Raw genomic sequence first — 21827 nt, 5'->3', positions numbered from 1 at the left:
GCAGCGGATATCAGGTATCATATCTCGGCCATCAAGACGAGGGAGGTATTGAAAGGTGGAACAACAATATGCTTTGAGTGGCCTTTTATAACATAGTGTAAGTCTTGATTGTCTCCTGTCATTCAGACAGCAGACAATCAAATTAAGTGATTAAATATTAATTAACAACGCTTGTATCTCTGTCCAGCTCATATTCCAATCAGCAGGCATGGACAATGCAGGTGCCTGTTGACTCGAAGAGAGCAAAGTAAGCATCTGTCCAAATGCTGGAACAACCAAATGATAACCTCAATCACAAATACAAGAAAGCGTCTAATATGACATAATTACATTGGAAAACAGGTGCAGTTTGTGCAGCATGAGACCAAACTAGTCCGTCTCAGCTGTATTAAGACACATTTAGTCTGCCTTTAAAATCTTTTCACAGTGAGCAGGTACTAGTGTATGCTTTAATACATCAGATAATATGAGCTGCAAAGGATATTATCCATATTTTGAGATGAATGAAGATACAAAGTATTGGTATGAACATACATTTCTGAATTATTAGTTGAAATCTAGAGGGAGCTAAAGTCCTGGCGTCTTCTGTTCACACACGCATTTGAAACTCACTGCAAGCTCTCATTGAATATTTTCTTCCATCCGTCTATATGGAAAATGGAAAAGTGTTCTTCGGGCTTACTTTCCATTGTTAAAGTTTCATGTGAAAGGTGCTTTGTGATGTAAATAAACAAAAGTCATGTTGACATACCTATTGTTCTAACTTGCTGAAATAATTTCCTTTCTGATAAAACATGTATGAAGCATTTTTTATACAATCGTGCATTGTTCTAGAACTGCATGTTCACTAGCTTGCAGTCTTCTTCCCTGCCTTTTTGGGAACAATGCTGCACGTCTTTGTGTGTTACACCTCCATTATGTCATGAAAATAGGTGGATGGAAACACACTAAAATGTGATTGTGAATGATTACCTTACTTGTCAAACAGAACTCGGATGTTCTGGTCTCACTTCAGCATCGCACTAGCAGAAAAGCCCATAATGAGTTGGGTAAAAACCTTACAAACCACAGCACTGCCGCTGCACAGCACTGCTTTTGATGGAGATACATTTGTGCCTGTTATATTTATACCGCAGGGTGATTTCACCTTTCGACAAAATACTTTGACGCAAAACAAAACTACTTTGAAAAGATGTGTTGCAGGGAAGTCAATTAAGTCATAAGCCCTCAGAGGAGCGAGCGGCTCAGCCACGGAAAAGTGTTCGGTCCCTGCTCTATCTGCAAAGAAAGCAGAGCAACATCAGTGCTCTCCAGAATGATGAATCAGTCACAGCAGATCACACGAAGCCTGACAACCATGCTGACATGGAGAAGGCAGATAGCCAGACGAAAAAGAACTGATGCCTTTATGATGGAACGGTATGTAGGCGGTAAGATCTGGGAGTTCCATTTCAGTTCTCTTGCCATCTTAGCACACCCACCCACCACCTCCATCAAGCAAAGTGAACCCTGGATGGAAAGAGGAGCAGAAAGAAGACTTCCACTCACACATCCTCCTACAGTAAGGAAGTTCCTTGGAGCAATAACGCAGCGAGGGGGCAGCGACCCTGCTTTCATGGTAAAGGAAACACAAAGTTGTGCCTGGTACAGTAAGGCTGTGTGGGCAGAGACGAACAGCAAAGCCCCATTAGGAGATCAAGCTTTCACTGCAGACTCCAGGGCAGAGACGGGGACAACGGAAAGGCTTGGGGAGACCAATCGACCGCTAACATGCTCTGCAATGTCTTTCCCCTCGAGAGACTGGATGTCAGGGTGATGGAAGTCAGACCACTTTCCTCTCCAGTGTTTCTTGTTGGGGCGCGTTTCACAATATGACACCACGATGAGTGATATCTGGCTTGGTGTTGTCTGGCCCGGATAGTGACAGGAAATATACCATTCACTCTACTGTAGTCTGTCTACACCGCAAAGACGTATTTCAATTAGCCAATCAGAATCACTTGCAATCAAGGGTAGTTTACCCTTAATAAGACCGTAATGAATGATCAGAACTAGATTAAAATGTCTTACTCTGTCTAACAAAGTATATATATATATATATATATATATATATACACACACACACACACATATATACATACATACATATATATATATACATATATATATATATATATATGTATGTGTATATATGTATGTGTGTGTATGTATATATATATATATATATATATATATATATATATATATATACACACACATACATATACACACATATATATACATATACATATATATATATATATATACACACATACATACATACATACAAACATACATATATATATATATATATATATATATATATATATAACATGTATGCATGTTAAATATTTCTGTGGGTTTTCCGCCAGCTTCTCCTCAGCACACCTGAACCGACATGATATGCACTTTCCATTCCTGAAGGTTTAATGTTCATCTGCCGTCTGCCCAACCTGGTAGGTTTAGGTGCGGGGGCTGAATCAAAGGCGGAAGGGATGGATTGATATTCCAGTCAGACCACGGGGACGTTGCTGGAGGCTCCTTTCAAACCTAATGTGAACGCCGCTCTGAAGACAGGATGCAGTTCCCTATTAAACGAAAAGCACACCGCAGAATGGATGGATGGATGGATGGGGTGCTAAACCGCCGTCTGGTTTCAGTCTGAAGAATTTTAACGTCTTCTGATATCTTATCTTTTGATTGGATAGAGGTCTTTTCATGAAAAGAGATGAGGTTTTACGCATTGATTCGTGAAAACAGGGAAAAGACGAACAGAGACATTCAAATTGTAAGGATTAAACCAATAAGGGGATAGCATAAGACTCAAACATGCAAGGATGATGAGAAATATCAGGGCACAGCATGAAATTGAATTGTGTGATATGAAAACGAAACCTGCGGCGAACTGGACAAGAGTCCTGATGAGTGACTAGCGCCTACCGTGAAATTAGACAAAGTTAGCAGAAAGTTATTTAAGGAGACAAAGACTTGAGAAACAAAGAAATTGTTGCCTTGAAATTCATAATCTGAACTGAGGCGGAGCTTCAGGCAACCATATGTTTTGTTTTCAGCTTCCTTTTTATCATAAATAGCCATCTAAATTAATAGGCTTTGGTTATCAGTGCAAATAGGGAGATGGGTTTCTTACTATATCACATTACGACATTCCCCACATTATAACATTTCAATAATAAAGCTTAAGTCTCCTTCCCATACAAAATTCTACCTGAAAAAAACTACAGGAAATATTGAAATTAGAGCTGCAAGTAATTATTATGTTCATGAGAGCGTAATAAACAAGCGAATATTCACATTCGAAAAGCTGGAGCCAGAAATGTTTTGCTTAAGAACATTACTTGAATGATTAATCTGAATTGAATGATCTAAACAGCTGGGGATTAACTTTCTGACAGTCATCTTTTTATTGACTAATTAAAAACATGTTGAGGATAACAGAGAGAGAATGGCTGCACACTCTGTAGTAATTGAGTTATATACTTTTGTTCAGGGGTATTAACTAATGAGTTCACGCTCAGGACACCGCTAAGCATGAAGCGTGTGTGAAACATATAAAGCAGAAGTAGCCAACACGGTGCCTGCGGGAACCTTATCGCTCGCAAGGACCATGTGAGTCGCCCGCAAGGCATGTTCTAATAATAGCACGAGTCACCATGGAGATTTGTCTAAAAAGTGTAGTTGCTGTTCCTTTTGAATCAAAAACGCTTGCCTTAAATGCAGATTTTAAAATGACAATATTTAATATAAAAGTTACAAAAATTCATTGTACAGTATGTATATATGAACTCTGACCTTGTCTGAAGTCAAAGTTCAATATTGTGCGCATGTCAAAGCGCCATCTCACTGAGACAAGGCAGCGGACGCAGCTACAATGGGGAGCTATGTGTGAGTTAACCCACAAACTAAAGAATACATCGCAGAAAAGCGAAAGAAAATATAGTTTCACAATGATTGGGAGGAAGCGTTCTTTTTGCTGAAAAATGTGTGTGTAACATTTGCGCGGTAACGGTTGCGACGGCACAATGTGGAGAGACACTGCAGTGCGTGTCACAAAAGCTTCCATGTTTACTACCCACCTGGCAGCGCACTACGGACTGAAAAGGCCTGTGAACGAGGACGGTGCTAAAAGCACAAAAAGCAACTTGAAAGAAGCAACGATGATAGTTGTGGAAATCAGTTATTAACATTGACAGGTGATCAGACACTCTTCACATTCACTCTTATTATTATTATTATTATTATTATTAAAAGTTGATCTGTGCAACTTTGTAATTCAGGAAGTTTGTATCAAATAAGTAGCACTTCGTACTACTCAGTACTCTTGAAGTCGCTCTCAGTTTCTAAAAGGTTGGTGACCCCTGATATAGAAAGTGTAGATAGCGGGTTACTACAAGGCAAGCTATACACATGTTGATGCACATCAGGACAGTTGAGGGTGCACAAGTTGGTGGGACAGAATAGTCACACAGGCAATAATAAGTGTAATGCCAAAAAAAACAAGCCATACAAGGATTAATTTCTCACGGAGCAGTCAGAGATGGGACTCGGTGCTGAAGCTACACCACCGCCTGTTAGACGCCTCACCGGCCCGTCTCCGGAAGAGGACAGAGGAACCACAAACACACAGCGGTGCCGAGCACAGCCCACACACTCAGACAGCAGACAGAGAGTGAGTGTGAAGAGGCAACAACCAGGAGGCATCTCTTCATTGGGCTCCAGCAGCATGTGTGCCGTCTACTTTACAGTTAGAGAGGAGACTCTGCCCTGAGCTTCAGAGTGCTGCTGCCGGCTGGATGTCAGAAAGAAAAGAACGTTTGACTTTGCAGGGTTTTTTTTTTTTTTCAAGGTGCTCAAAGAATTTGCTTCCCTTGTTAAAGTAGGGAGACCAATCAAGACTTAGAAATGTATTGAGATGAAACTCTCACTGAATGTGAAACTGTATTGTATCAAAACATTGGGCATTTTTAGTCAATAAATAACAAAATAATAACTTTCAATAAATTAAATGGATGGATTAAGCAATGCTATGGCAAAAGTGGCGCATGTTCAGTAGGTCCCGTGAATATTACTACATTATTGTGCTAATTTGTTGTCTTTACTACTGTACAACTAATAGCATATGACAGAATACACTCATCAATGGGGACTGGGTACATTCGTGGGGAGCGGACCTGAAGACGAGATCTGCTCACGGCCGACCACGCGGCTAGACCGGCCGGACCCAACGCCACTGTTAGAGAGTCAAGAGGTAGGAGAGCAGAGAGAGATGGAGGCTAAGCTAACCCAGCTACGACCTGAGGCTATTCCACCACCCATTCTGTGGCTGGCTAATGTCCGGTCACAAGAAAACTCAGGGTAACCCAGCAACAGGATGTCAGTTACTGTTGTGCCCACATCTTACAGATGTTTTTTTAATTGTGCACTGAATGGGCTACACCTGCATTGTGTTGTGCATCCCTGTGTTGCATAATGACAATAACGTATCCTTGAATCAGCAAAGTAGTTGTCTATTAGGCAGTCATGAAAAAAGAAAAGAAAAAGCAAAGCTAGATGTTACACCTCGTGTGCACCGTCCACACAAGGCACAATACACAGACATGTTGTACTCATGACACATACAGTGGTGACAGGGAATGTTGTGATTTCCTTACTATAGGCTAAATAAAAAACATTTCCACCATAACTTACATAAAATGTAATGTGATAAGAATGTAGGATGCTCCTCTTCATTACTTCACTCTCACTCAGAATTACTTTGCTTACTGTAGACCGTTTATACTTATTCTATTGTGTAATGACTGAACAGAAATACTACTACTAAAGTACAAATTCCTTTAAGTTGTACTCAAGTAGTTTTTGCATAAACGTACTTACATGCCACCACTGAGAGTACACACACACAATAGCATAAAAGTATCACTGTATTTTATATAGCTTTACATAAAATACTGAGAAGTACAACACAGAAGTTATTCAAATGAGATTTCTCAAAAAAAGATTATGTAGAGTTGTATTATTAGAACACAGCAGACTAAAAACAGTAGGTAGACAAATGCAGAATAAAGTCCAAAGAACATTTTGAAGAAAAACACCTGTTGACCTGAAACAGAGGATGTTTGTTCCCTTCCTTGAGTACATTGGCTGCGGATATTACAACGAGAGCAGGCAAGCAGAACAAATAAAATGAGCCTCTCCTCGCTGTGCCTGCCACATATTCACCCGCTTTCTCTCCAGTGAATCAGAACTTTACTCTATAGACGTTGTGTAATGTTTTGGAGGCTTTGAAGAAAACTAAAGAAATATCAAAGCAAACTGAGGTAAACAGATATTAGTCATCGGGTCCATGATGTGTTTTCTTCCAAGCATCCCAAGCCCTTATACAACAGTCAACATGTTTCCCTCTGAGTGGGTGCAGCAGCAGCAGCAAGAGAGAGAGAGAGAGAGAGAGAGGACGCAGGTGATACAGTGCAGCTTGTTCTCGAACCGTACAGTGGTGTATCACCAAGGAAGATGAATGCTGGATTTGCAGTATTTTCTCAAACTGAGTAGGACAGCAGTTGTGCGACACGAAAAGTTTATTTCCCCGCCAAAGCGTTCCCACGTGTTGCTGTTAATTATAACAAATAAGATGCTGCAGGTTTACAGGGCAATAAGGCAGATTGTGTCATTCTCTAGCAAAATACTTATGACAATATTGTGAAGTGACCGAAACGCACATCTTCATTTGTATTTGAGCTGATAAAGGCGGCGTGGATTCATCACAAACTGAATCAGATATCGAGATCAGATTTAGCACAATGCCAAAGGCTCGACTTTGTTAACGCGCACACATAAAGGGGACGATGGAGACCCAGGGTCACGCTTCTCAAACAACTGCAGACTCGACAGCTGACAGAGGTGCGAGGTCAGTGAGCAACAGGGAAACCTGCAGACTGACAGCACTCCGCTAATGAGACACGCTGTTTTTATCTGGCCAGGCCACGAGAAACCTGCAGAAAGCAAGACTCTGAGATCAGAGTGTAGCAACAAGAGAAGGACCATGAGGGGACCTTTACATGGATCCAAGGTCCGTTAATGACGACTCAGCCCACTGCAGAGGAAGGTGAGCCAGGTATGGAGTCTGGTCATTTAAGTCATGTGGTTGGCTGCAGTTACCCGATACCCTGTCGGCTTGTACATATACACTCAAAATGTAATGTAATATTGTCCATTTGAACTTGGATCCATTCGTGGCGACCTTAGTGCATCTAATGAGGTTGCACGCTTTGGCAAGAGCATATTTAGCTGCAGATATGTTACATTAAAATGTGTATTTGTTGTATGTACCGCAGCATGTAGGCCTGTTACATCATCAACTTATCGTACAATATATGGACATTGATCATTTGTACATACGAATGTCACTCAATATTCTTGAGAATAAAATGTTAATTGGTTATGAAAGCTATCATATCATTATTATATCAGTAAAATAAAATGGTCGCACATTATTTCTTGGACAATATATGGTAATCGTGACAGACCTAAACTCACATCAAGACTTACTGCTGTTGGCGTCAACACTCGCACTAATTCTACAACCCGGTCACATGTCGGCCTGAGAGACACACGACAGCCACATGCGACACAGAACACACAACTATTATATTACATTGGTGTTGCTCAGCCACTAAGTTGAAAAAAAATATCTTAATACAATAAATCAATTATTGAATAAAAGGCAACCATAAGAGACACACTTAAAAAAATGGACGAATAAAAAAAAAAGGTGCTGAATAGGAAGTAAAAGAAAAATACAATACATTTAACACAAAACCTTAAAGAATGCCATTCAAACGCTCTGTGGAGCATCTTGGCATCCTCAACCAATCACTCAAAACATATAGACAATGCGCCTGTCAAGTCCACAGGCAGCAGTCAAGATTCAGTTGTTTGACTACTGGAGGTCCCACTTGAAAAGATAATACTTCTTTGATGAACCGGCAGCAGCAAAATAGCTCTCAGCACAATATCGCCAACAGCCCACCGAACAAAATAGGGACAAGGCAATAATGGACATCTGCGATTCAGCGTGATTTGATTATTTTGTATTCAGTATATAACGTATTTTCCGCACTGGATTATAAGGCGCACTGTCAATGAATGGTCTATTTTCGATCTTTTTTCATATATAAAGCGCACCCGACTATAAGGCGCATTAAGCGAAACAAAACAGTCAGTCAAACTTTATTAAACGTGTTCACAAAACCTCTCAACATTGTTCAAACGTTAATGAGCGTATTCACAATAACTCCCAACCTTGTTCAGTTGTAACACGTAAAAAACAGTCTGATACCGCTAAATCAAACGTTAGCGTAACTCTGTGTGGTCTTCTTTACTTGGCGCAGGTCATCTTCTTCCTTCCTTCACTTCCTTACCATTGATTCATTAATGTTGAATTCTGTCGCAGCTGCTCTATTCCATGTTCTACTGCGTGACTGATAGCCTTGAGTTTGAAGTCCGCGTTGTAAGCGTGTCTCTTGACAGGTGCCATTTTGGGGTCCTTACACACACACACACACACTGTAATATTATGGCGAAGCCATAATTCATAGACACGTTTCGCACGTTGCGAAATTTCGCCAGAGTTGAAATATTTTAACTTCCAACACGAGTTGAAATGCTCCGCCCGTTGGACTGCTGCTGCTCTTGTAGCAGCCAATCAGCGTTGAGATGCTCCGCCCGTTGGGCTGCTGCTGCTCTTGTAGCAGCCAATCAGCGTTGAGATGCTCCGCCCGTTGGACTGCTGCTGCTCTTGTAGCAGCCAATCAGCGTTGAGATGCTCCGCCCGTTGGGCTGCTGCTGCTCTGGTAGCGCTGGAAGCGGAAGTTATCGAGGCGGAGTCGGTGAAACTCCCCGAGCTGTGTGAGCCTACGGGTGATGTTATGAACCCAAACACGAGGGCGTTAGATGTTCCGACGTTTATGGGATGTCCTCAACAAGTATAAAGCAGAACTAATGGTTATTTCGACAGTGGTGGATGGAGGAAATTATAACTGTTTTTACCGAGACAAGCCACGGAGATAAGCCACGCCCCCTTTTCGCAACTGGTTGCGAAAGACACAAATGAACACAACTTGACTGGCGAATAAACTGACGCGAGTAAAGCGTTGCGAATATTCGCAACGCGTTTGGTGTGAACGTACCATAATGCTGCAAGCGGTGCGGCTTTGTAGTTTACCAAAGTCGTACTAAAACATTTTGACAGAGCGCCGTGTACCACACAAAATCGCTTCGAGGTCAGTAAGCACAACCAGAATTAATTCATATATAAGGCGCTCCGGATTATAAGACGCACTGTCGTTTTTTGAGAAAATTAAAGGCTTTTAAGTGCGCCTTATAGTGGGGAAAATACGGTACCTTTAAAACTTTATCGCAGCTACTGTGATTAGGTTCAAGTCTCCAGATAACTACTTTTTAGGTCTATATCCAAATTCAATCTCGGTTCAAAGGGGTCAAAAGTCATTCTCTCCTATCGGCACTCCTGGGAGGAGGCAGGTTATGGCCTAGGGTCAACCCGAGATACCGGTTTCATTAGGGGAAACTTTATTCAGCTTAGGCCTAATACCTTGAGAAATATGATAAATGAGCGAGGGATATTAGATATTCTGTAAAGAGCAAGGACAAATTAATACCATCTAATTTTCTTTTGTAATTTTAAAGTTATCAAGAGTGACTTTACTAAATCCGAGTTACATTTCGTTAAGGTATGCTCTCTGCAAATGTTAGGCTTATTCAAACGGAACAAAATATGCAAAAAGCAATTAACTGTCGAACAGACACCAGCAACTAAGTGCCATAAAATGTAGAATTATATTTTTCCACAAAATGTGTTTTGTGCGCCAAGTCCACAAAAAGGGAAATTCCAAAATGTGTTATCTGGTGGTTCCAATGTACAAAAAGAGGTCTTTGTTTGATAATTGGACAAGTGAAGAAAGCATGACGAATAAATGGTTCCAATTGGTGGGAAATGGCGACATCCACGTGGAAGTGTCTGAGCTGAGAAACAGCAGCCAAGCCAAAGACAAAAGCCAGCATACAAGTCAAGTCTGTGACTGAAATATTCCTAAAAGGACTTGTGCTGCTATGAATTAATACGCCAGATTCCAGTGTTCCTCTTCTAATGTCCCATACAACAGAGATATGACTGTACGGGCAGCAGATGGGAGCTGTGCAACACAATAGAGCAGTCAGAAACCAGACATAGTTCCGGTGACTTAATTCTGAGGGTGGGGGTCAGTCCTTAGGGGAGGAGCTGGCCCAGGGTTAAACCAGAGGTAACCCAACTATTCATATTAGGAATTTTACAAAAGTACAAACACCAGGATATCGGTGTTGGCAGAGGAAGAAATGCAACCACAACACAAGAAATATCTAAACCGTCACCCCCTTCATATACTTTGATCATCTGCGAATGTGAAATGCCAACATTTCCAACTGATCTTGGCCCGACCAAAGCCCCAAATTAATTGTGCTCTGACCTCCCACGGGCCTGGTATTAGGGCAAAAGTGCAGGCCTTTGAGGAAGGCTTAACAGCTATTCAGAGGATAAAAGCTCTGCTGTCCTCAGTCTGTGAACAGCACAGTACGACAGCCTGAGCCGTGGTCATTTATTTATTTGTATGATAACTAGATAGAAAATGCAAAAAAAATACGATCTGAAGCAAAATAGTCCAGGGAAAGTAATTGAATTAATATTTAAAAAATATATACACTTTACACTCATTGTTGGTATTATCAATCTTATTTTAAGCAATGCCAGGTGCAACAAAATCTGTGCAATGTTTCCATACTTACTAGCTCACACAGTAATTGCTTTCATCTGCAGTGTATTGTGATGCTTTATTCCACTGCCATCTTTTCACATAAACTTATTTTAATAAGTCATGGTGTACTCATACAGACAGACAAAAAAGAGCCGTTAAGAGTTATTAGCCACAAAGCAGTGACTTTTTAACCGCTAAAAACAAGACATTTCGAAACTGGGTCCTCCTGCTAGTTCTTAAAGGAAGAATCTGCGACCAGACTAAATCTTGGTGGAGCTCAAAGTCCACGAAGACTGCGATCTCACTCCAGTTAAACAAACCTCAATGGCCTTGCCAGCATCTTTTAGAGGAAAGAACCTGAGGCGTGACTGCAGGAGGAGGCCAGTCTCCTTATTGTGGGTGATATTATGCTATCCACAAGACGCTGTCTTATCAATTGCTCTCTCTCTGGTTCCTCAATTGGGACATTACTGAAACTACACATTATATTTGTAGATTAAATAGTGGTAAAAATGTTGAGCTATCTGTATTTGAATATCTGTGTGTGCTTTGAAATGAATGGGGATAGGAAAATGGGTTTGAAAAGGGAAAAAGACGCCTTTGTTCACATTACCTTTCGTGCTGCATTAATGTCAAAGAAAGGTTTATTTCGGACACTGAAGGGCTCCTTGGTTTTGTCAATCTGTCCGGTCTTCATCTTTTCCATCCGGGGTGAAATTATCTCTTTTTCTATGCATAACAGCCGAATATTGAAATCACACTGGCCGACAGGCTGTCCCTGAAACACAAAGAACAAACTCGGTCATCACTTAATGTAACCTGGAAATGATATAGTTACATCATCAGACTCACGCACAAAAACATCTTTTCAATATAAATGAAATATAATACAAGAATAGTGTTTCTTTAGAATGTGCACTGCCTTCAATATTACATTAATAGCATCTAACATACATACTTCTTTTGGAAAAATTATTTACAGATTAATGAGCTGCCAATTCACTGCCATGGCAACACTGTTGATCTATTGTGAGTCATAACAAGACAGACAAATAGACCTCTACACCAACTTTAAGTGATATTTAATGCAGATTTTTATTGGAATCTTTTCATTCCTTACATTTGGGAACATGGTGATGAGCAACAGGAGTAGTGCTGAAGATGAAAAGACGAGTTGGTTGACAGAAAACAAAAAGGGCTATTGTGACTATGTCCCAAACTGTCTGGTTCTAGCTTCTCAAACGTGAATACTGCTGCTTTTCCTTCGTCTTTCTTTAGGCATGTTATGAAGAAAAATCAATTAGTCAATAAAGAAAAGAAATGTCTGCAACCTTAAAAAGCACTATACAACCCTGGACCACACAATAACATCATAGAATCAATATAGCACTACGGCTTGTATTTATAACGACACCGTAGTTGAGCAGTATGCAGGTCCTAGTCGGCCAACAAGACCTTGACATCCTTTGCGCTCACGGGAATGTCCACACCAAAAAGTCACAATACAGTGAAAATATTTTTCCCTCATCACTATGACAACAGCTCCCTCCAATCATTAGCCAACCACACACAGTTGTTCTCAAAAGGATAAGAACAGCAACCTGAGCCGTCAGACATGCAAGACCACTGAGACAAAGCAAGGGGGGCTCCAAACCCACCCGGCTAAAACCCAGTTAAAATCTGAAAAGCCAGTCCACTGACGGTCACCACCACATATCGCTGTTGTTCAAATGACAAAGTGATTGAAACACAATGACTCACTTTCATCGGCAAAAAAAGAAACCTAAAAGTAGAAGAACAATTATTTGTATAAATATTGCCAGATGGACACAAACTAAGTGTATGACAACAATCTGACATTTAATAATCCTCACAAGTTATCGGAAAGGAAAAGAGGGAGCTCAAACTTAGCAACCAAGCTGCCATTTATTTTGCTGCCAAGAGACTGACAAATTGATTCTCTACGTCATCGGGCCATGATGTGCAGAAAAAAACTATTTTAAAATGCTTCTACAAATGCTTTGAAGCATTTTAAATGTTTTCTTGATGACTAATAAGTTAACTCTTTGCCCCTTTGTATAAAGACTGACTACATTTTCATTTTTATTTTACACAGTTAAGTATAATATATGATTACAAAAGGAAAAATTATATTTGCTAATGGGAAAACAGAATGGAAACATTTATGGAAAAAGGGGTTTTCTTTGGAGGTCCTCGGGATCGATCTTAAGGCCCTTTTTTTTCCTCCAGGTAATGATTAACAACAATTTCAACACATCAGCAGACTCCTCCTCCACCTTATAATAGTTATTTACCCCTACATGTTATACTCGCTGTATGCATGCTTTTACATGCAATGGTCACTGTAATATGTCTTTACAATGAGTGATTATTTTAATTCCAGATTTATCTCCCAATTATTCTCTTGAATAGACAGACAAAGCATCACAGAACCACCAAATGTAATTATGGAATAACGAATTATGGACCAACTGTTGCAGCTCTAGTGCAAACCTTTCTTCAAAGATGTGTGTTTAACGCAACATTTTTCTGTCTACATTTAGCTTTTCTTTTTACAATGCGTGTTGTTTTTACCCTTTAGAAAAAAAACTTCCAAAAAAATAAAACTAAATTGAGTGAAACAATTACACTTTTATTGTGTCTACACACGTGGGTTATGGATCAATATTTCCTAAACCATATTGAGAGGCACTGAGCGAGAAGGTGCGACTTGGGGGAATTTGTATTCCGCTCGGTTACTGTGTGGTAAAGGCCACTTCTATTCTCTAGAGCCTTCTATGGAACTATTGGACCACAGGGGGAGGAAAACGATTCATTTTCAGAGGGGATGAGGAGGTGGATGGCCAATGATTAGTTAAGATTAGATGTAATTACGAGACTGCACTGTCTTGTGAGTCACACAGATATCACCCAAAGCAGTAAAAGAAAGATCAGAGCAGTCTTATTTTAGCACAATGGCAAGCCTTATAAATTAAAAACATCTTCAAAAAACTTGCCCTGTGTCTGCTGCATGTTTAAGTAGGCAATTGTTTGCTAATACAGTACATTAGCCATAACGATGTAATAATCGAACAGTTTTGCCATGACTGTGTCTCTGTTTTAGAGTCAATCCAACTTGCTCTATGAATTAATCACTCTATAATGACAGTTTGGCAACTACAAATAAGGTCGAAGGCAAATTAAAAGTTTGAGAAAGTCTCAAATAGGCATCACTTTGAGGACTTCTTGTTCTTTTTCGGTTTGACTGCAAAAAACAACAACACTATATTCTCCTGGAGCAACAGCTGGTATCATGTCCCACACATTTGGCACCGTCTGTCAGCAGTGTCATGAGGACAGGACAAGATGTAAGTGTGGATGATTCAAGGCATGTGCTGTCATCGCCTGGTCAACAGTAAAAAAATATACACAAAGGAATCTTGATAATCCAATTAATCCAAATAATTACATTTCTGTAAACAAATGCCGATCATATCAGTGAAATCCGCTCATGATTGTTTTGCTGTGGTAGCAGAAAGCAATACGTCTTGATGGCTGCCATTTACTTGTTTGTGCTGCTTCACTTTGACTTAATGTCATCACCGTGGGTTTGAGCGAGGCCAGAGCGTCAACGGAGCACACTGCACCATTTCTGACAAGCAACAGCAATGGCTTTGTACACAGTAACTGATACTAATCTCTAAAGAAATGCCTTGATCTGCTCTGATGCCAATAGTGCAGCTTGCCGGAGGACACCTCTGCCTATATTGCCCACAATTACTATACATGTACTGTAAAGCTCAATTCCCTAGTAAACTTCTCACTTGTCTTTGTCTCATGTGATAGTAAACTGAATATACTTTATATTCTAACAAGCAATGTCGAGAAGGAATTTAGCCGTTGCAAAATTGTGGAAGACATTTCACACTCTTTTATAAAAAAAAAAAAACTAATCTGTGGATTAGTAGATTATCAATACAATCCCAGTTGCACCCCAAAGAATCTCAGTCAGTTTAAGAGAAACATATGCTAGCTGTGCTCACTGTAACAATAAATGTATGACAGCGTTTACATACATATTTTAAGATTCTTAAAATACTAAATATTATATTATGGAACATGAATCAGACAGATGCATTCATCATAAATGGAAAGATACACAAATTGTATTCAAGTCCAACAAGGAACGATTCAGTGTATTACTTACATAACCCCTATAATGGGTAAATTGAACGGTGTGCATGAATAACAATCTATATATATAGATAGTCATTCAATGTTTAAAATCAGAGAGCAGCAGCATCTGAAATAAGACTCTCCTTCCGCTGTGAGGCTGTAGAGTTTGATGGATGCCCTCAAGAATACGGCAAAATAACAAGAACATTTAAAAAAGAGAAATCTGACAGTGCTGAGAATAGCGTTAAAAGCTGTGTGACTGTCTGGGATGATTGGAATAAATTACATTATACAACGCTGACAAAATCAGTGTTGGGACCACTCAACAGATGCTTAATGTGCAGCTTCCCTTGGGATTGTTTTATTTACAAAAAGGCTTTTAGGCTGTTTTGGCCTGAAACCACATTCTGTATCTATTTGCATCACCATCACAGGGCCCAAGCGAATGCACATGCAGTATCTTGAGGAAGAGATACATACATACATACATACATACATGTAGCTTAGCGCTCAGTCGCAGATTGAGTTAAAAAATTAAAAATATATTTTTTAAATAGAGAAATTCATTTTACACAAGCAATGAGCTGTTAGATCTCTGTGTTTAAACTTAGTTGCAAGATATTTTGCAGAAAAAGAGAAGCTATTTATTTATTTTTAGAATGAAAACCAATCAAACACATTATTTTGGTGAGCGGTGCTAAATAAAATGTGGAACCAGTGGTAGGTGTTAATAACAAAGTATTCTATAGATAATGCAGCGTTTTTTCCCTGCATTATTTATAGAATAGATAATGTAAGGTGTTGAATTATGAGGCCGTTACGGTTAAAGAGAGCGCATTACTGCCCCCCTCAGCTACATTTTAGTACAATTATCCTCATAATAACCCACCTTAACCAATCTTGTGACACATCATGTGCAAATTAAAAAGGACTTTCACATTTCCTGGCAAGTCATTGTTAGACACTAGTGGTGTTTAATTCAATTCAATTCAATTCAGTTTATTTCGTATAGCCCAATATCACACATTACAAATTTGCCTCAGAGGGCTTTACAATCTGTACACATACGACATCCCCGTCCCAGGACCTCACATCGGATCAGGGAAAACTCCCAAAAATAACCTTTCACTGGCTAGAGAGCAATACTATCTTAGCACCAGTACCAGCGTTAACCTGTCAACTCATACCTTTTCTTATCTGCAGTGCGCCATAAGAGTGATGCAGCTACTGATTTTACAGGATGCAGCCGAGGGAGTAGAAAAGCCCTGCAGAGATACAGTAAATGGGGCTGAAATCTTTTTTATAAGCATTCCTTTTGCTTGGCTCTTAAGGTGATTAAGACAATTTGTCCAATTCTGCACCTAAGGTGAGATTTATTTTAAACATAACGAGGTCAATCAAAGTGTCAGGACTTTGACGTCGAGTGAAAACCTCCAGTTTTATTTCTAGATAATAGCTTTCTACAGTAACGTCAAAATTAGGGACACATATGTAATTGTTTTTGTGATTTCATCACATCTTGTCAGATCGCCCACAGTGGGGGAGCTGACAGGGACTGATGAGCTGCAACAACTTTCCCAGAAGTATAAGTATTTGTTATACTTTGCAGCAAAGAGCGGAAATAGATTCCCTCCACGTCTCGGGGGAATAAGCCAGGGTCAGTCAGTTTACATGGTCGCAGAGGTACTCTACACATCAGTGCTCTCATAATAACACTGACCGATGACCAAGAATATCAACTGCTCTGACATGAAGAGCGCAGTATATGCCAACACTCATTTATCCACAGGACAAAGTCAACTCTGACCCTTCAGTCGCGGCTAAATCACCGATCACGAGGAAAGGAGACACAACTCTCATCGCGCTCTAATCTAAAGAGTGTGTGACTTTCCAAACAAGTAAGGTGTCACGTCGGGCCACGGGCACAGCCGGTGGCCGGTTCTCCCTCCTGCTGCATTTCCATCCTCAGTCTCGGGATGGAGCCTCGGTGCCAAGGAGCAGCCCACCACAGATAATGGAGAAGGCTAATAATGGCCGGCTCGGATCAATAAACTGTGCTTTACTGATGGGAGGGGTTGGGTGTAGGGGGGTTGCAGCCATGTGGAGCTGCTAACCTCTGCACCATCTTACAAAGATGTTCCCCTCACCACCGGAGCCTGTATTGAACCGCTTACTGGTTTGATCCTGATCAATAGAAAAAAGGAGGAGACAGACAAACATAATGGCAGGAGCAACCGCCTCATACTGAGGTGTTCATTAAGTTTGTATAAGTAAGACGGCTGAGGCTTGCTAAGAGCAAACCGTTATTATCTCGGCTTGACATTAGCAGCGAGCAGATCGGCTGAAGGGATGAATTAATTTACTGTTTGAAAAAAGTAGTGCGCAATTAACAGCCTTTTAATGGTGTCCTGAGGCAATTCTCAAGAAAAAATAATAAAATAATGTTCAGTGGAACCTTGTGAATCTGTCCCGGGTCCAATTGATCACAAATGAAAAATCTGAGAGAGAAAAGTAATTTGTGTATTCATTTCTCATGCAAACTTACCATCAAATATAAATCTGTAAATATGTTTACCTTAATATAAAGCTTTTACTATTTACTGTGGCTTCTGCCGTTTTAAAAAGGCAGAAGCCTTTTCCCCACCTGCATTCGTTTTCGGTCTCCGTCACTCTCGCTGTTTTGAGTTGGGAAGTTTTGCTGCTGCAGCGCATTGGCTTGTTTTTCATTGAGAAAAATGTACTTTCTTTGTCCCGTCATAAATTCAATGTGCACGCAGCACCAGACTCGGGGTAACCAGTCAGAAGCAGCCGGGTTACCGTGAACCAAAGTAGGCTACAGTAGCCGGTCAATAATTAAAGTAATAAAAATATACTGTCACGTAAGAAAGACCCATAATTAACACTGTAAGCAGAATACTTGATTACTATAAGCAAAATAATTAAACAACATTTGTATTGGAATGATTCTGTACCAACGAGTACAAGCAGTTTATACTGTAACAGGAAACATATCCTATTTCACATAAAAGCCAATTTTACATGTACAGATTTGCCGGGAGAATTACTGCTACCCAGCTATAATGCAATGTAATGGACTGATGATCAGGTTCACTTGAACCCAATACAGTGACTCTGACAATGTCAAAAGTTTGGATTAATATTGAAACACATATTAGTTCTCGTCAATGGAGCTCTGGCAAAACCAATTTTAGTGGTAAAAAGCACAAAGACCAAGCTTTTAAATAAATATTCAGTGTGGGTCAGACACCATTCAGCCAGTGGGGTGCCTAAGGTAAGGCTTTAGTAAAGCTCAGTGCGTGACAGGGTGTGGGGGTCAAGCAGAATCATGCGCTTCCCTCCAACATGCAGACTGACACAGCTTGGCCCGTGCAAATACTGCGGATGAACACACCTCTGCTGCCTACTAAAAGAGCCCAACAGGGAATTGGATTTTTCAGACTTCAGGATAAGGAAATCCCATCCAAGCTTTCTCCTGACGAACATCCCACACCTTGCACTAATTATGTCGTCTACCGACCTGCTGATAGACCACGACCGCAGAAACAACAATTTCCTCTGCTGACCCTCGTTAATAGTACATTGAAAGGAGAGAGCAGAAGGAGCTGCTGATAGACCTACACATGCTTCTAATGTTCTGTTTGTTTATTTGTCGGACCTTTTAATCTTTAAAAAAAAGACAACACTTTCTAGACCGACCGAGGCTACTCACATTGAATTTGATGATGTCGTATATCAAATAGCGGGGGACGGGCTGACCATTCACCTTGTCGATGATCATCTCCTGCAGAGATAAAGAGATACATATTGTTTTTATTGAGATAAGCATAAACGATTGAGAGGAAAAGATGTCCAAAATATTTAGAAACAATCTGGACATTCTTAACATCACATGTGGTTCTTCTGTGCACATAGTTATGGAGGATGAAAACAGTGGGACACCAGGGATGAGTGCTCTCAAGAGTATGCGTATTCAGAGAGGAAGATGCCTGCAGCAATGAAGGGGGATAGCAAGGAGTTGGGGAGATGGTTTGTGTGTGTGCGCTGTGTGTATGTTATGTGTGTGTGTGTGTATATGTGTGAATGCGTTTTGTGGTGGTGTCTGGTAAAGAAGGACATGAGCAGAAATAGCATTGCACATCTATTATACAAGACCCTCAAGTTGAAAAGTTCAGGTGCAGCGACACATGGGAAGCTTTCAAAGAACTGTTACGCAACCAGGAGACTGTTGTGACAGCAGAGACGCAGACGTCACCGCCACTGTGGAAGTGAAAGTAGGGTCTCAACTCAGGTGCTTGGTATGTATAGAAAAGCGAAGCACTACATTTATTCCCCTTGCCCTCATAAAAACTTTAAGGCGACTAACAGTGGCTCTGTGCTTGTAACTGGCGTGTAGAGGGTCAGAAAGGATCGGCTATTATATGAACATTCCGACATCCATTTTGACTAACAAGCTATAGTGTTTCGGATTGGATGACAGGTAGAGAAGCAACAATCGATAGGACAGGCCATTGTTCTAATATATGAGCTTTTTTTAACGGTCATATAGAAGTTATATAGAAGATACAAAGTAAAACACGGAGGATCAACAGTAAAACCATTAGAGAACAAACTTGTGTTGTTAGTTAATGTAATATTATTCAAATTGGCTTTTTTTTATATATTGTGCATTTTTATATTTAAAACATGTATGTATAAACGCTGCTGGAGCAAAAACGATTTCCTCTTCCAGGATTAACAAAGTAACTAAATATCTATCTAATCTATCTTACTAATCACTCAGTTATTATATTGTAATTCACTTCCCATGTATGCTGCTCAGCATAATTGTGACTCTATGACCTGTTTTAACGCTCTAAGACTAGCTCTAAGCTGCTTTGAATACACAATTAAAACAACTTAAGCCAAGAATTGTTTTTTAATCAAAGCAAGTATTTAAACAAAATTACAATAATTCCTTTCCTATTCATTTAAAATTGCGTTTATATGCAAATAACCACTATAGATGACAATAAAAGGATAACACTTAGAATTGTTCACAGTTTACACTGATTTTGGGATTATTTAAATAATATCACTGGACGGTGGTGAGAAATGTTAGTCAGGAGATCGTTATCGATTATAAATCTTAAGAAAAACAGCATGCCCAAAAGTCGGATTCCGCAGGTCATTAAATTTGGAATCCGTTCATCTCTATTGACAGGAATATACAAAAAAAATTAAGATTGAATTATTTGCATTCATGTTTTGTCATTTTAAAAAGATGGACATATTTTGGGTAATTTAAGTCATTTAATGTCGCAGCCCTCTTTTAAAATGGTCCACTAGATCAAGCTGTTTTTATTGAGGTTGTTACATATGGACTCCATGGCCCCTGCTGTTGAGGTCAAGTCCGACGAGGACACTGATAATGTGCCTTTTTCATTTACCTCACAATGTGGCCCTCGTTCTGCATTTCTCTCTCTCTTTAATGGCCTGTGTGGACATAACTTTCATCTGCAAAAGACATGTTGATTGCAGCTCCTTCTCCTCTAAATTAAAATCAGATGAGTTTTGAATGTGGATGACAACTGGCTTTTGAATCTGGAGTCCACAACAACATGTGGTAAAATATCAACGTAGTGACAGTATTGTCACCCTTTGGCTTCAGCCGCCATGAAGCCGGTGCGTATGTGGAGCTACGGGGAGACGAAAGTGGAGCGAGTGTGTACAGTCACTTTGGGCTTCATGCAGAGGTCTGCAGAGGGCGGTTAGATGACAACGTTCACCTCACGCAAACACACACGGACCGTCTCAGTCACATAGACGCTGTATGCCAAGCAAACACGTCCCAAACTTCTCTCTGAATCTGAATATCCCCCTTCATGAAACAATTCTCAAAGCTGCTGATGTGCATTCCTATTGGCTGACATGACTTTACTTTATCAGACAAAAGACCAAACATCAACAGTAAATTGCCAAAAGCCAGACTGGAGGAGTGGAGCAGAGGAGTGAATGGCAGGCAGACAGATCACTGCAGGAGGGGTAGGCGAGTAGCAATGATGTCATTCCAGGAGGCGGCCATCACTAAGCATCTGGTGCACTGAACCGTTTCACAGACAGAGAGCAGCAGATGAATACATTAATGTGACCAAATGAAACCGCCAGGAATTCATTCTACACGGCGCACTCTTCCAATATTGGAACTCAGGTTTATGTAAAGCTCATTAAAAGCAACAAAACAGCCCGTCAAGACAAAGACCAGTGCCTTTGGGCCAAAGACCAGTGCCTTTGGGCCAAAGATGAAACATATCAGACGCCACAGCTGGGCTTCTACAGGGCTCACCACAGAGCCTCTCTGAACTGAGAGCCAGAAGCATCAACAGACGAATAACCAAAGTCAAAACGAAGCTTGTAGCAATCTAAACACACGCCCGCACCGCTGCCTTCAAAGTAACACTAACGCGCTGCAATTAGATGTCCTGCCCGATGAGGAAACTAAATGCACCGCATCGATCAGCAACTGTTAAGCCAAGAGACACATACCTATTTTACATAAATTAGCTAAACTCCATTACAAAACATGGCCAGGAACAAAACAAACACAATCACAGGCAACGTATCCGTCATCTCTCCTCCTGGAATATCAAACACAAAACACTGCCAGACATTTATGATCAAATCTCGGCTGAGACTTCCTTTCCCTCTCTTCCAGTTAGGGAGCGTGATAGTGACTCATGCATGTGCACCTCTCTGCTGCTGCTGCTGCGTCACCTCAGCAGCACAAGTATG

The 21827-nt window shown here is 40.4% G+C and overlaps 1 protein-coding gene across 1 annotated transcript in view; it reads right to left on the bottom strand.

Annotated features, from left to right (window-relative positions):
* rngtt (RNA guanylyltransferase and 5'-phosphatase) overlaps positions 1 to 21827 on the bottom strand; it is a 71488-nt gene that overhangs the window by 27354 nt on the left and 22307 nt on the right. Inside the window, 2 exon segments of the mRNA XM_034527619.1 lie at positions 11476 to 11640; positions 18769 to 18840. Of these exon segments, the coding sequence (XP_034383510.1) occupies positions 11476 to 11640; positions 18769 to 18840 (237 nt within the window).

This window comes from Cyclopterus lumpus, chromosome 24, assembly GCF_009769545.1.
Source record: "Cyclopterus lumpus isolate fCycLum1 chromosome 24, fCycLum1.pri, whole genome shotgun sequence".
Taxonomy (NCBI): domain Eukaryota; kingdom Metazoa; phylum Chordata; class Actinopteri; order Perciformes; family Cyclopteridae; genus Cyclopterus; species Cyclopterus lumpus.
This window is presented reverse-complemented; position numbering and strand designations above follow the sequence as displayed.